We start from the raw sequence: 15803 nt of genomic DNA, 5'->3' as shown, positions 1-15803 counted from the left end.
CTTCTGTTTCATCTTCTTCTTCTTCTTCTAATAGTAGTTTTTATTCCTCGGATGATGATTCAATAGCAATTATGCAAAATAACATGGCCGTTAGTATGGGAGTCCTTGTTACCAATTCTAAATGGCCTCAAACTCGTATCAAAATACCAAGAGATCGTGAGACTGGTGCTGAACTTCTGTGGAACGACTATTTTTCTCCGTATCCAAACCAACCACCTAATGTTTTTCGCAGAAGATTCAGGATGCGTCGACAATTGTTTAACAGAATAGTGGAAGGTGTTACAGCCGAAGACAGATATTTTGTGCAAAGGCCCGATGCGTGTGGAGTTTTAGGATTAAACCCTCAAAAAGTAACTGCAGCGGTGCGAATGTTAGCTTATGGATGTGCGGCAGATGCAATAGACGAGTACTTACGCATAGGCGAAACCACGGTGTTGGAAGCAACTCGGAGGTTCTGCAAGTCGATTGTCAATGTGTATGGGAAAGAATATTTGCGTGAACCTACGGCTGGTGATGTTGAGTTGTTGCTCAACCAAAACAAAGATAGAGGATTTCCAGGGATGATAGGTAGCCTAGATTGCATGCATTGGAAATGGGATAAATGTCCGTCTGCCGAATCAGGGGCTTACACCGCGTATAAAGGGAGCGAAAGTATCGTGTTGGAGGCGGTGGTGTCGTATGATCTATGGTTTTGGCATGCATTTTTTGGTATGCCAGGCTCTAACAACGATATTAATGTGATGAACCGTTCATATGTTTTTCGAAGTCTGGTCACGGGAAAAGCACCACCGGTGAACTATGTGGTAAACGGTCATTCTTATGACATGCCGTATTATCTAGGTGATGGAATATATCCAGAAATTGCTACTATTATTATGGCGTTTAAACATCCGCTTGGTAGGAAAAAAGAGATATTTTCAGCGATGCAAGAGGGTGCAAGAAAAGACGTAGAGCGGGGATTTGGTGTACTTCAACAACAGTTTGGAATCATCAAACAACCTGCTAGAATGTGGAATCCAGATGTGCTTGCCTATATCATGAAAACGTGTATTATCTTACATAATATGATAGTCGAGGATGAGCGTCTACCCGGTGAATGGCCACATGTTTATGATCATCGTAGCAACCCGACACCGGTTAATATATTAAGAGGCAACAGTGAGGAGTTTTCCCAAATTAGAGCTGAGCAACGCCGACGTCATATGCGCAGCAAAGATAGGCATATTCGCTTGCGCGATGACTTAATCGAACATATATGGGCAGAATATGGGAATTAAAAGGTTGGAGACGAGGACAAAATATTGGAATTAAATGTTGTTTCCCATATGAAAAAATTATGTGATTTTATTTTAACGAATAATTTTATTGAAATGTATTAACTCTATTTCATATACTCATCACTTGGTAAATTAAAGTAAGATGTTACAAAATAAGTTAAAGTTGATTAAATTAAATGAAGATAAAATTAAATCCCAAATATTACATAATAATACGACTAATGACAAAATTAATACATATTAAAACGTAAATAAACTACTAAAACTATTATCACTTATTATTAGACTTAATACTTAAGGTTCGAACTATCCCGTTTTGACGATTATAATTGGCTCCTTTTGTCCCGTACTATTAAAGCCTTTCGAAGTTCGAAGTACTCCTTTTGTACATGATCCAATTTGGAAAGATCCATCATCATGATGCGAAATTCATCGTCTGCGACCTCCTTGGCTATTTTAGCCGCATGCTCAGCTTGTTTTTGTGCAAACTCGGCCTTTTTTTGTTCCATCTTGAATCTTGATTGTTCCCGGTAATGAGAATTGAAATTTTCTTGCTGTGTAATAATTATTCCCATCAATTCCTCTTGGGTTGGATTTCTCTCGCCCGGTTTTCTTCAGTCGTTTAGCTGCTTTTTTTCCCATCTGACGAAGGTATGTATTCTCTATGTCTCCTTTATCTGTGTCGTTACCGGACTCGACTTGAGTGCCATCTTCCTCGGTATTCACGCTACTATCCAAATCGTGCGTCGTATCAAAAACAAAAGTCGATCGACGATTATATTTTATATTTTCTATGACAATTGGGTAGCACTCTTCGTGCCTAAATTTTCTTCCATGATTGCATTCCTTAAACCGTTTGTTTACTTCTTCGAGCTGTTAATGTTTTTAAAAACAATTAGGTTCATGGGCATCTCAATATTAGAAAATAATTGTTTCAAAACAGAGAGAATACTCACGGTCATTTCCGGACCCCATCCCGTATGATATTCACCTTCCACTTCCGCCTGTTTTGCCGAAAACAACGCCACTTCTTTACTTATTCCCTGAAATCGTTTTTTCCAGGAACTCCAAGACCGCTCTGGTTTATCCGGTAAATGAGCTTCAATATCATCCTTGATACGAGTCCACAACGCAATCTCTGATTGATCGGCTCCAACGCCGGGATCTTGAGATATTGATAAATGAATTTTACACATCGTGACATCTTCGATTGTCGTAAAATTTGGACCTCTTGCTATTCGTGGTGTTGACATTAAAAACGATTCGATGAAAATTTTCAAAATGATTTGAAATATGGAAAACTATTTTTTCTTCCTGATACTATTTTTATCTTGCCGAATACAAACGAATGATATGAAAATGTGAAAGGAATTCATCTGGTATATATAGGTATAAAATAAACCCGTTATTAACATTCAATTTCAAACGTTCGAAAGATATAAATATCTTACCAACGGTCAAAAATCTGCTACGCAATCTCCAACGACAACGTTCGAAAAATTTATCATTCTAACGTTCGAAAATTTTCATTTCATGTTTCATAATTTTGCTGATAAGGCGTAAAAAAAAGTCCGTTTGAGAGGGGCGGAATTTTGGTGTCCGCCCCAGAGAGGCGGAATTTTGGTGTCCGCCCCAGAGAGGCGGAATTTTGGTGTCCGCCTGGCAACGCGCGGAATTCTTCTGTCCGTCTCATCAGGCGTAAATTTATGTTACGCCCGCAACAAACGTAAATTTAAATTGCGCCCCACCAACATACGTAAATTTGGTTTACGCCCGTTAACAAGCGTACTTTAAATTTACGCCCAGCATCAAGCGTACTTTAAATTTACGCCCGACTATATTAGAATTTGGGATTTGGTCGCGACCATATTTGGTCTGGAATTTGATCTTTGGTCCAAATTTGATCTTTACTCCGTCCCACTGTGTTAGGATCTCATCCCATAAATTTGGTTATACTCGCCCACTGTGGATGCTCTAAGAGCAACTGCAGTGGTGCGATCAAAACCAAAGATCAAAGATCAAAAAAAAGACCAAAATTTGGGTTTAGTCCGTGTTGTGACGCAACGGTACATGATTAAAATTTCGTCAGGCGGACTTTAAAAGTCCGCCCCATTTTTTTTTCATCAGGCGGACTTTAAAAGTCTGCCCCATTTTTTGTAAATTTCATCAGGCGGACTTTAAAAGTCCGCCCCATTAAAATTTCATCAGGCGGACTTTAAAAGTCCGCCCCATTCTTTATAACTTTCATCAGGCGGACTTTAAAAGTCCGCCTCATTCTTTTTTTTTTATTTAATTAAAATTTCATCGGGCGTAATTTAAATCTCCGCCCGTTAACAAGCGTACTTTAAATTTACGCCCAGCAACAAGCGTACTTTAAATTTACGCCCGATTATATTAGAATTTGGGATTTGGTCGCGACCATATTTGGTCTGGAATTTGATCTTTGGTTGGGATTTGATCTTTACTCCGTCCCACTGTGTTACGATCTCATCCCAAATTTTTGGTTATACTCGCCCACTGTGGATGCTCTAAGCAATCATGTAATCATTGTTTTACTTTGAATGAATTGAAATGTGATTTAAAAAAAAAAAAAAAAAGAGTTATTTATCCTAGCAATACCGTATCTCTTTTTGTTGGCACTAACATCTAAGCAGCGAATTAAACCATTAATAGAGACCACTAACATCAAAAAATAAATAGATAGAGACCACTGTATCTCCTTGGATCCTTTTCAACGTTCTTAGTTGGCTTGTTTCAATTTCCCCCTGCATCTTAAAAATTATCCAACTTCTCTCTAAAGTGCGAGCGTTTATTACTTCATCCAACAATGAGTTATATCTTTTGCTACCTTAGAAAAATAGTATTAGCAGAGGAAACAAATCAATATCGTTTTGTTCTTATATATGGAAAAATACACCAGTTGTATACATATATAGCATGCTTAATAATTCATATTCTGATGCCTTAAAGGCCTACTTAGACTCATTGAATTGACATTTCTGAAAGAAAAAAAAAATACTTAAAAATATCGTGAGGATCAGTTGCAAAATGAAATTGTTGCTTCATTTTGTTTTACTAAGACAGGAAACCTTATCATGTCCAATAAATATCACGTTCTCGGATCGTTCTAAACAAACAAAAACATTGCGCTCTCGGTTTATTCCTTATTTTTACCATTTTGCTCTTTTAAGAATGATTTTTCCCAGCGGGTTAAGTGAATATATACACTTTTTTATAGAAAAAAATGTAAGTTCGACCGTTGGTTTTATAGTGCATGGGTTAAGGTAGATGCAGACAAGCTTAGCGTATGTGCCTATATATATGTTCAGGAGATCCAACACAAATTTAACTTGTAAGCCAAGCTCAAAATCCATTAATTGATTTTTTGGGTGGTAACTACTAATTGCCACTAATTGCCACTAATTGATTGATAAACTCTAATTATCACAGATAACATCAAAAACTATTTTAGGAGATATAGAGATAGTGGCATTATAATTATATTGCACATTTGCATTAGGTGGAACCTGCCAATGAAATGATATATATGCAACCAGTGCAAATGATAATGGTTTATCAGGAGCAGTGTCCTCAAAATGGTCAGACACATATTGGATGAGTATGAGAGTAACAATCGTGATTCATGAGGCCCATCTGAAAATTTACAACATAGGTGTCACTAGAATGTATAGAATGTACTGTACCATATACTCAATTTCACATATATCACAAGCAATTACATGGACCACTGCAGAATTTCAACGGAAATTTTCTTTCAATGATGAAAGCAAACATTCAGCTCTCCCTCTTCCTACCAACTTCAACTACCAAAATATGCATACATACTCAATTTTACCAACCCTCACAAAAGTATCCGCTCCATATATATAATTCCAAAGTGATGACTGGTTTCTGTTAACAGAAATCCATGACACAACTATAGATAAATCTAAGGTTGGTCATTAGAGATCCTTTTTGTTTTTTGTTTTTGATACAGAATACAGGCCTATACCATCTCGCCCGCACTATGGATGAAAGGAGGTTGGTGTTGTCATTGTACTGGACTGGACATTGGAACCCAAAGTTTAGAGATTCATTATTAGGTCACTGGTTCTGTATGTGACATTGTCATAGGCATCAATTTAATCTATATAATCTATCAATTCATGCTTTCATGGGGTTTACATGTCAAATCTTCCTTCTCTTCCTTTGCTTTTGATTGATACCACATTTTTGGGCATAGGCTATTGCAAAAGAAAATGGAAAGTAAAAGGTTTTAGTTCCACCACTATCCAACCAACACCATTCGTCAAATGCCACCCCAATAGATAACTAAAGATACTATTTTATTCCTTAATAATTCAGTAACTCATGATGATCATAGATTTAAAGTAGTATGCACAACTAATTAAACCACCTTCATTGGCGAATATCAATAGGACCCAATTTATTTAAATTTTGATAATCTATTTTTTGTTCCCAAGTATGTATATATCTAATCTAGCTAAATAGTCAAGAGAACACTTTAAGGGCGGTGCCACAAAAAGAGATCGATTTTCACTTTAAATTTGTTTATTCCTTCTTTACAACAAGTATCTGTACCTACATAAAAGAGATGGATAATGTTTCTTCTTCTTCTATTTGTTCTTGCTTTGACAATGGATATGCTTTTAGACTCTTAAATATTGACTACAACGAAGACTTGGGGTCTCTCCCGATGGACATCTTTTATTTACATTTTATATTTCATATTCAAAAAAGAAAAGTTCATTTCATATTTCTTCTCAAAGAAAAAATTGTGCAGGAACCATCCCCCAGTACCATCAATTCCTATCTTCCACCCTGCAGGGAAAACTTGAGGGTTCGAACCCTCTTAATACCAGCCAACTTAATAAATCTTACCAGAACAAATTTCAACTCTGTTTGAGATTTGTTCTTGGTTTTGCACTGATTTCGTGGCCAACAACAACATTTTGCTGGCAAACTGGAAATTGCATGCCCCCAACTAGTATTTTCGGTTGCTGTCATCGGAAAAACCAGTGACAGGGTTTGCGAGAGAAAATTGAGTTTTGTGGCCAGCAGCCATTGGGAGGGCTACTGCCCTTCAAAGACTACTAAGTATTCTTTTTCTGATTTTCTACACATGCATGTTAAATAAGAAATTGTGTCAAACAATGTGCCACAGTACGGTTACGGTTAACTTGTGTTATTTTACAAACTAATTAAAGGCCCACGTCTTTTGACGCGTGATTGGAAAACAAAATGAATTTCTATTGTACTATTCTAGCTAGAACGAATATAAAGAGAAGGTTCGGAGAAAAAGAAAATGATAATTAATTAATGTGAATACAAAAGTAGTGTGGAATGGATCAGATCAAACCACATGTTCAAACCCTAGTTAGTAAGTTCGCGAATGATACGCGAATCATTCGCGAATTTTTCCGTATCACGAGTTTTACCGTCTTATTCGCATACGTTTGCAACTCCGAATCCAAGTCGCGTATTATATGGTATTTTCGAATTATTCGCGAACCGTTCACGAATTTTACGTATCCCGAATGATACGTCCGCTTAATTCGCCATAAATTTTTTAGCTTTTACTTTTCAAAAACTCCATTTTTTAGACTTTACTGCCTCCCGAGCATACACGACCGAATATTAGACGTGTTGTGATTTTTATGAAACAAAAACGACTGAAGAGATTTGAAGGTGAAGGTGAGAGAGATCTCAAACTCACTAACCAAGCATCTAAACCACCATACGACGTCCTCTTGGATAACTAATGTTGTATATATTATTAATATCATCATATTAAGTTTATTTTTTCTTTAAATAACTCACACATATGCATAAAAATTGGTCTATGACCTTATAAATACAAATTATTTGTTATATATAGATACCGAATTTTCAGAGCCGAACTCACATTTATAAATCGAATCATACACGTACTATGCCGTTCCGAATCACTGACGAATCACGTCCCGTTGACCGAATTTTGGACCGAATCTGAATTTTACAAAACCGTATAATACTCGTACGTTTGTCGTTCCATACGTTTACCGAATCCCGAATTACTAACTAGGGTTCAAACACAAGATGAGATCGAATCATAGATAATGAACTATATATATAAATATATAAAGAGGAAAAAGTAATTTCACGTCTGATTCTTTCATTAGGAAATATATAGGGGAGAAAATGGGAACAAATGCCCGAGCTAATGTATTTGTTGTTGACGACTGTTTAAATCAAAATTCATTAATACGGGATATCTTCTCGGCGTACCAGGAAGAAGTAATTTCCAAGTTTCCATGCACTGTTGTTAATCCCTGATGACCGACCACGAGCAAAATGATATTTCACGCAACTACTTTAAAGAGCGGCACTGAAAAATCGAGGCACACAGCAACTTCCTACTGGAGGTGGCACTGGGACCTAGCTCAGTACTGCTACTTTATCAGTCAAAGAACTAAACTACCCATCAGATTCCAAGCTTAAAAGGACATCAGAGTGAGCTCATTCGGATTTTTATTTCTAGCTTACACCAAACGCATTTTCCATATAAACACAAACCATCCCCTTGTTGTTTCAGTTGTAGAAAAGTTATTTTAGAGACAGAGAGAAAAATGAAAGGAATAGATCTTTTTTGTTCATCTTCAGCTTCAACAGCAATATGTTCAAGTATGGATCAAAGATCCATGGTTCGTAATCGTCATCTCGGCGGGAACAGAAGACCATTCGACCATCATCAACATCGTCGTGGTGATTCGCATGGAAGATCATCGGTAGATTGTGGATCCAGAAGATCGAGAAGAAGAGGAAGTACTAGAATTCTAGCTGCTACTACTAGTACTACTCATCCAGCAGTATCCACAAACAATAACCCAGAGCACAATCACCACCATAGTACCAGTGGTATTACTAGTAGGAAAACGTCTACCAAGCCAACTATCAGTCACGGGCATGACAATAATCTTCTTGACTCTTCTAGATACTTATTGAGTGACGCTACTTTCCTCGACGACCATCAGTACTCATCCGAAGTGAACATGCCCGTTTTGGATTCGGTTCCTCGCCGTCCACGTCCTTTTATAAGGTCTGCCCACGCTTTGGGTCATTATCTTAATGAACCACAGTCATCGCCACCACCATCGTCAAGGTCACGGGCTTTGGTTCCCCTTGACGAACCGTCTTCAGTAAGGTCAACCCCTGTTTACAATGAAGAACAACCACGGTTGTCATCATCATCATCGAGATCTCGTGCTCTGGTACCTCGTCATCATGAAAAACAACCACGGTTATCATCATCGAGAAATCGCGCTTTGGTACCTCATCATGAACCACTACCATCGCCATCAAGATCGCGTGCTTTGGTTCGCCATGAACAATGTTCTTCATCATTAAAATCGCGAGCGTTGGTTCCTAGTGATCACAACGGCCAATTTTCATCGAAAACACGATCTGTTAATAGGTTTTCAGCAGATTCATCTCCTGCTTTACTACCTGCTCCTCATCAGGTAACATCTCTCTCTAAGTAGCAATAATCTTGTTCAAACTTTCGATTGTTATGGGCATATCACTAATTATCTTGACATGAATTTTTTGTTAGGTTGTAGTTTTGAGGGTGTCCCTCCACTGCAAGGGATGTGAAGCTAAAGTCAGGAAACATGTCTCCAGAATGGAAGGTACAACTAAAATTCACAAATTTGCTACTTTATAAATTCTTGCAAACTAATTTTTATGCAAGACTGACATTTTTTCTTTTGGTTTGCAGGGGTGACATCTTTTAATATCGATTTTGCGAATAAAAAAGTGACGGTCACCGGCGATGTGACGCCACTGGGAGTCCTCACTAGTGTCTCAAAGGTAAAGAACGCTGAATTCTGGCCTGCTTCTTCGTCGACAACATCGTCACCCACCTCCAATTAGTTAAGTTACAGAGAATCAATTAAAGTTTGATTAATTTGTAATTAAAGTAGTGGTTGTGTATGGATGTGTTTTATTAAAGGTATTTTAATCTAATGTAATCAATTCGTATCATTTGTAATCAAACCTGTATCTTTTTTGTTTTAATTGTATAAACTATGAAAAAAAGAAAAGGTAAAGTAAGAATTTCTTTTGAATTCGTTTAGCAAAACTGGTAATAAGTCTCATATTGTTTGTTTTTTTGCCAACTCATCTTAGCTTACGGGATATATCACCTGATTCGTCTATATCTGATTTTATATGTTTATTTTTAAATCAAATCTTACTCATATGACTCAAAAATATGTGAATCAGTTAATTGGTCACGTCAGTCAAGGGCATTATAATTCCTTACTCAAATCGGATTGTATCAAGAGGTAAGTTTGAGCCAGATCGCTAGTCAGAGTTGACTCTAAATAAAAACATCTGACTCGAGCTGAGTCAAGGAACGGGTCATTCTTGTAAATTTCATTCTTGTAAGAAAATTCATAAATAAGTAAAAATGTCGAATTAGAAGATAATCAAACCAACAAGAAACTATTAGCTTCCTGGTTGTTTTCGTTTTCTAGCAGTAGAAGTCGCAAAAGTAAAAATACTTCTCATAATTGGTGAATTGGTTATGTCTGCCTCAGCATTTCGCATCACGACGTTGATCATTTTTACTTTGACAAAAAGTATGCACCCAAAGGATAAACACACTTTAATGATGATGGCTTTGTATGGAAATTGCACTCTCAGTTGATGTGATGACAATATGATTTCCTGAATCCAGGCTTTTTCTCCCCTGCTTTTCTTGCTTTTTCGGATTTTGGAAGCATTCGCTTTCTTCTTTTTTCTTGTTCCAAACTTTTGATCCATATCCCCGGGTTGAGGGTGGAAAAACAACAATACGGATATGGCAACTTCTTTTCTGTTTCAAGATTTTGTCGGATATCAAACAGTATGTCACCAATCACCTAGATCATCATCATTTACGTTATAGATGGTGTCAAAACTTTCATTGATTCATAGATTCACAATTTACGCACATTTCTGAATTCTAGTCTGCCTTGTGGCTTCAAGGATTGTCCGAGACGAGAACTGTTATATATAAGTAGATGCTCAACAGCGGAAGGTGCCAATATATACACTCCCAGAGATGCTGCTTATGTTACTGGAAACAGGTAATACTAATGCAGTCGCTGCCCCTTATCATCTAATTTTGGTGGTATGACCACCATTTCATGCATCAATCCAATACTTGCACATTCATAGTCTAAGTAGTTGTGGTAAAAATTAAAATGTGTACCAAAGAAAAATTAACGTGGGCGGTTTCTGTTACGGTAAGGATTTCAGAGTGCCTTAGTTGGTCGATAACATAGCATCAACTAGAATGCATAGAATGCACTTTTGGACAATGTTCAATCAAATTGGGGAGAAATTTTAGTCTAAATTTTTTGCACTTTTAGACTATTTGACTAACGTCAACGATCCAAACTCAAAGTTGGACAAGCTTGAGACCCAAACTCTAAACCATACCAAAATTTACGACCAAAACACTAATTAACTCTAATTTTCTTAGGTAGAGTTTAATTATTTGGGGATCACTTATTTTGTCTGTAAACTCTTCTACTGGGTCTTTTGTTTTTCGCTTCCTCCTGTAAACTTGTTTAATGAATTTTCGTATCTGCCGAGGAAAAATAACAAAAACAAAATCACGTACCTAGATAAATTCTATTTTACACTTTTAAACATTTCTTTACCAGAGATTTTGGAATTTAAGGGTACCATTTACGGCGTTTACCAATAAACTCTGAGAATCTTGGTAACCTGGTCATGAATGATGAATGTGACCATGCATGTCCATGTACTTTGTATCATGTATAAGCTCGGAATTGATAGAAATCTTGGCTTTAAATGATAGAAATTGCATGGACATGCATCTTGGCTTTTATTAATGCAAAATCTAGTAACCTGGTCATGAATGTGCTCATGCATGTCCCTGAAAAATCTTGGGATAAAATGTTATTTCTTACTTAATAATTTCTGTTTAATTTGACAATGATTTTGTTTAGAATCTTTGCTTTTATTAATGCAAACACAAGTTCATGTACGATATTATCTATAATCCATATTTGTTAACCTACTTACTGCAGTGAAGATTTAAAGACCAGGAGATTTTCTCCTTAATTATTTGATCAGAAGATTTTTTTTATATTAAATGAGCACCAAGAGCGCATTTTCCGTACAGAAGTGCTTCTGGTTCTAGCATACTGGTCCGATGTTAGGCTTGCCTTATAAATTAGAGAAAATTGTATAAATAATTGAAAAGATAAAGAAGAAAAACAAACAGAAAAAATGTCTACGAATTTTCTTGTTCAACTACATAAGCAAACAATAATCCTAATTTTCTTCTTAATCTTCTTCATTGTTATTCAAGTTGTTCAACTATTTCCACAGATGCTGCTGGTCTTGATGAACAAGAAGGGAAGTTGAGATTTGTAATGCATCCTAAAGGCCGTGTACCACCATCTGGACCTTCTAAAGGTGTACCTCCATCTGAAGCTGGTCTTGATAAATAAAAAGGAAAGTTAAGATTTGTGATGCATCCTAAAGGACATGTACCACCATCTGGACCTTCTAAAGGAGTACCTGTACCTCCATCTGAAGCTGGTCTTGATAAACAAGAAGGAAAGCTAAATTTGTGATGCATCATGTGCCGCCATCTGGACCATCTAAAGGTGTACCTGTCCCTCCATCTGGTTTGGCTCAGTAGTCATATTTTCTCTCTTCAGTCCAGAATTCTTTCAAGTTTTTTATCTTTCATTGCCGGCATAAGTTATGTGTATCAACATTCGATATAAACTTATGATCCTAGCTAAAAGAGGATGCATCCGAAATCGCATGTTTTCAGTTCACTTTCCATTATGTATATATGATGATTGATTAAAATAAAAGATAGCCTAAAAAGAATTCCCCAAGAAACAACGTTGGGCATTTTATTGAGCTTTGATGTAGCTGTTATTTTTATTTTATTTATTTATTCAAAATTTAGATATTCTAACATGATTAACTAATTGGAAGCCTAACAAGCAACGTACTATTACATAGGTTGAACAGGTTGCCGTGCTAGCCTACCAGCGAGCCTCATGAGGAACAAAGCTGAAGAAGCCGAAGCGGATAGTGTGGTTAATGTCTTCGCAAGGGGGACAAGCTAACTCTAGCGTCCATGTCAAACTCTGTAATATTGCACCATCTGGAACTTGAATCTGGGACCTCCTGCAATGCATGAAACCTTTGTGAAGCGCATGAAACCAGCTGATCTACAGGTTGTATGATGTATCTCCATCTGGATTGTACGCAAACTCTTTACCTTTGGTAATTTTATAGTGGTTCAGGTTGCTGAACATCAACGTTAAATAATTTTAATTAACATGCAATTAAAAAGACATATTTTCATCTTACTTTTTTTTTTCTTTTCAATTTGTGCTTGGGTAGGCGTCCCTCTAACATATTCACTTATGCAAAACTGTACCCCTCTCGGCCATTCGTTAGAGTAACCTTGGCATCTCCCAAGATCAAGCGGCAAGGTCCGAACGAAGCCTTCACTGGCATACTTTGAGCCCATCCACCACTTGTTTTTTCAATGCTCGGACGATAATGATCCATAATCTTGTGTTTATAGTGAATGGGTTTGTCTTGATCTGGCTACGACCCTGAACATGACTCTCGTAAAGGATAGTGAGAAGTATTTAGGTGTTACCCTCCTTCTAGGCAAAGTCTAATGTGAGTCTTTGAAACCAATTCTTCAATCTGTTTGGTTTAGACTTAAAATTTGATAAAACATGTTTTAAATTCCGTCCAACTCATCATATGAATTGTTTTAAGATTTCTAAACGTCTTAAATGAAGTGATGCCCTTCAAAGAAATTTTTGGCGGAACCATCTTGATAATAGAGGCATAAAACTTATCGGCTGGTATAATCTTCAAAATCCAAAAGCTTTAGGTGGCTTAACTTTTAGAAATCTTGCAATGTTCAACCGGGCTCTTCTTAGCAAAATGGCATGGAAACTTTGTAATAACCATGATGACCTATGTGTTCGAGTCATCATGGCCAAGTATGCCAAAGATAACGATTTCTTACTGAAAATGTGGGGTACCAAAATTCACCACCAACTTTTTCTTAGGAAATCTATATAGACTAAACTCAAAAGCAATTCCGATAGTTACAACATTATGAATGTCAATCAAGAATTACATTATTAAGAGTTTATATTTGTATCTCACAATCAATATGTAAACGGAAACAAGTTCGTGAACCTGATAATGTCGTGAGTGTTCTTGGATGATTCTACATATCAATATCCAAGATCAATCAAGTCGTATCCAACAATTACGATGGACGTATCTACTTTGATTGATTTACATATAATTTGTGATATTTCAATTATAAAAATAAACCATATAATGCGGAAAAACAAATAACACAAACACCAGAAATTCTGCTAACAAGGAAACCGCAAGTGTAGAGAAACCCAGAACTTGTCCAAATTTGGACACCAAACTGTATTAAGGCGCTACAGGCTCAAGACTACTATCAATATTTCGAACTAGATTGTAGTTGAGAACGAATCCACCATCACATTAATTTAGTTACAGTCGCGCTCGTTACGCCTATTGAATCCCTTAGATGACGTCCTTTACATCCTAAGAGTTTCTTCAACTCAATTGAAAACTTTAAACCAATCTACCTCCCACAGATAAGCCTATGTGTGATTTTCGTTTTGATCAAAAGATCAAGGTGAGATAGGAAATCATTTGGAATAGACAAATTTTAACAAACCTTAAAATCCGGTACTTACGACTCCCGAATAGCATCCTAGACTATTATTCACCTCACAAGTAAAACCTACTCCAACTTCAACAAAGTATCCTTATAGAGGAATATACTTTTGGAATCACAAAGTCTAAGACGAAGAAACTTTGCGATTTTTATCTATCTTTCCTGATTGGAGTGACACTCAACAATCAATTACAAGATCAGCATACATGGCGTATCAAGATAATGATAGTCAGACCTGGCTTCACAAATTCCTAAGCGAAGTCTTTTTAGTTTTTAAACCTAAAAAGGGTTAAAGGAGAGGAAGACTCTAGTCTAAAACTAGGACACACAAGAAAAGTGTCGGGGATTCAAAAATCCCAGTTGCTTGAGGTACTCCTCATATAGACTTTCAAAATCAAAGGTTGCTTTAGATTTAAACTAAGGTAGCTTTGGAATCAAGCAATCAATATCCACCTCTAGATGAATATTTGATTTGAGAATAACACAACAAAATATACACTCTGGTTAGGATGAACTGTAACCAAACCGTGTGTAATGACTTTTTCATGAAAGGTTAGCCGAACCTAGCCATACGATCAATAAGCTTAACCATTTTCCAACAATACTTTAAGACTTTAATCTTGAGTTACAACCATAGGTTATAATGTGATCAAATATGTCTAGATGTGTTTTTAGAAAGTTATTCAAATGCCGATTATCTCATAGATATAATTTTGATGCATCTGAAAATATTCAACCGGGTAAGTAGGTGTACCTGTTACTTGTACTGACTTCCAGTTCGTGAGTTATTTTATCATGGTATATGTACCGGGTTTGTATACCATAAGAAAAAAAAAGTGCAAGAGTCCACGAGAGTTTTATGGTGTGCATACTAGGTATGTGTTCACGAGTCAACAAATATTTTTAGGTATGCATACATGGTATGTGTACCAAAATTCGTTTCCGAACTATAGATACGCCAGTATGTGTACTGAGTACATCTACTGCGGCTCCGTACATATAACAGTTGTGCCAGTATGTAAGCCGATACGTGTACTATCGTGTATCCATATTTACATTAGTTCTATATTTCTCTAATAATCAATTTGAATATTCCTGAATAACATCAATGACACATATCATTGTTCCATGATATTTTCAGATGATTAACTTGAATCACGATTTAGGTAATAAACAATAAACTTTTCTTAACCAAATTCATCAAGTATGAACAAATGTTCTTAAGCTTAGTCATACATATTCCGAGAATAATTAACAAGAAAAAGTTGACTCGAAATTTTTGATGTACATGTAAAGTCCAATTTAGTCATGCGACATAGTCTCATAGATAGAAAGGTGCAAACTTTAATATAGGTGGTTCAGTCTTTACTTAACTTTTGTTGATGAAGTTCTCCAAAAGCTTCGGTTGATCTCCGCCTTCAAAAGGTAGAAAACAATGATTAAATATAGACTAGAAATCAAGATATAGTTTTGATCAATTAAATTCGACAATAAGCTTGAGATATCAACGCTTGTGCTGAGCAATGCTCTAACACTTACATATAGAAAAATGAATAAGGATAACTCTTGGATTTGGAAGGGTTTATATGATGGTCATCAAGTTGTTAAGAAGTTTTTGTTTGGATTGTTAGCTGTGGGGCTAGAATTAATATTTGGTTAGATTGTTGAGCTACATGTCTTGCTATCCCGTCAGAGCCATCTTTTGGTTCGTATAATCATATAATCTATATAAATTT

General features: G+C 36.4%; 1 protein-coding gene across 1 annotated transcript; it reads left to right on the top strand.

The window, feature by feature from the left end:
• Window positions 1-7775: 7775 nt before the first annotated feature.
• On the top strand, window positions 7776-9413 carry LOC113323207 (protein SODIUM POTASSIUM ROOT DEFECTIVE 1-like). The gene is made up of 3 exons (XM_026571484.1): window positions 7776-8797; window positions 8890-8965; window positions 9055-9413. Exons 1-3 carry the CDS (start codon window positions 7907-7909, stop codon window positions 9207-9209), a joined length of 1122 nt encoding a protein of 373 aa, XP_026427269.1. The 5' UTR covers window positions 7776-7906; the 3' UTR covers window positions 9210-9413.
• Window positions 9414-15803: the final 6390 nt, after the last annotated feature.

This window comes from Papaver somniferum, chromosome 11 (assembly GCF_003573695.1).
Source record: "Papaver somniferum cultivar HN1 chromosome 11, ASM357369v1, whole genome shotgun sequence".
In the NCBI taxonomy this organism is placed as follows: Eukaryota; Viridiplantae; Streptophyta; class Magnoliopsida; order Ranunculales; family Papaveraceae; genus Papaver; species Papaver somniferum.
Note: the sequence above shows the minus strand (reverse complement) of the source record. Positions and strands in the feature narration are given on the sequence as shown.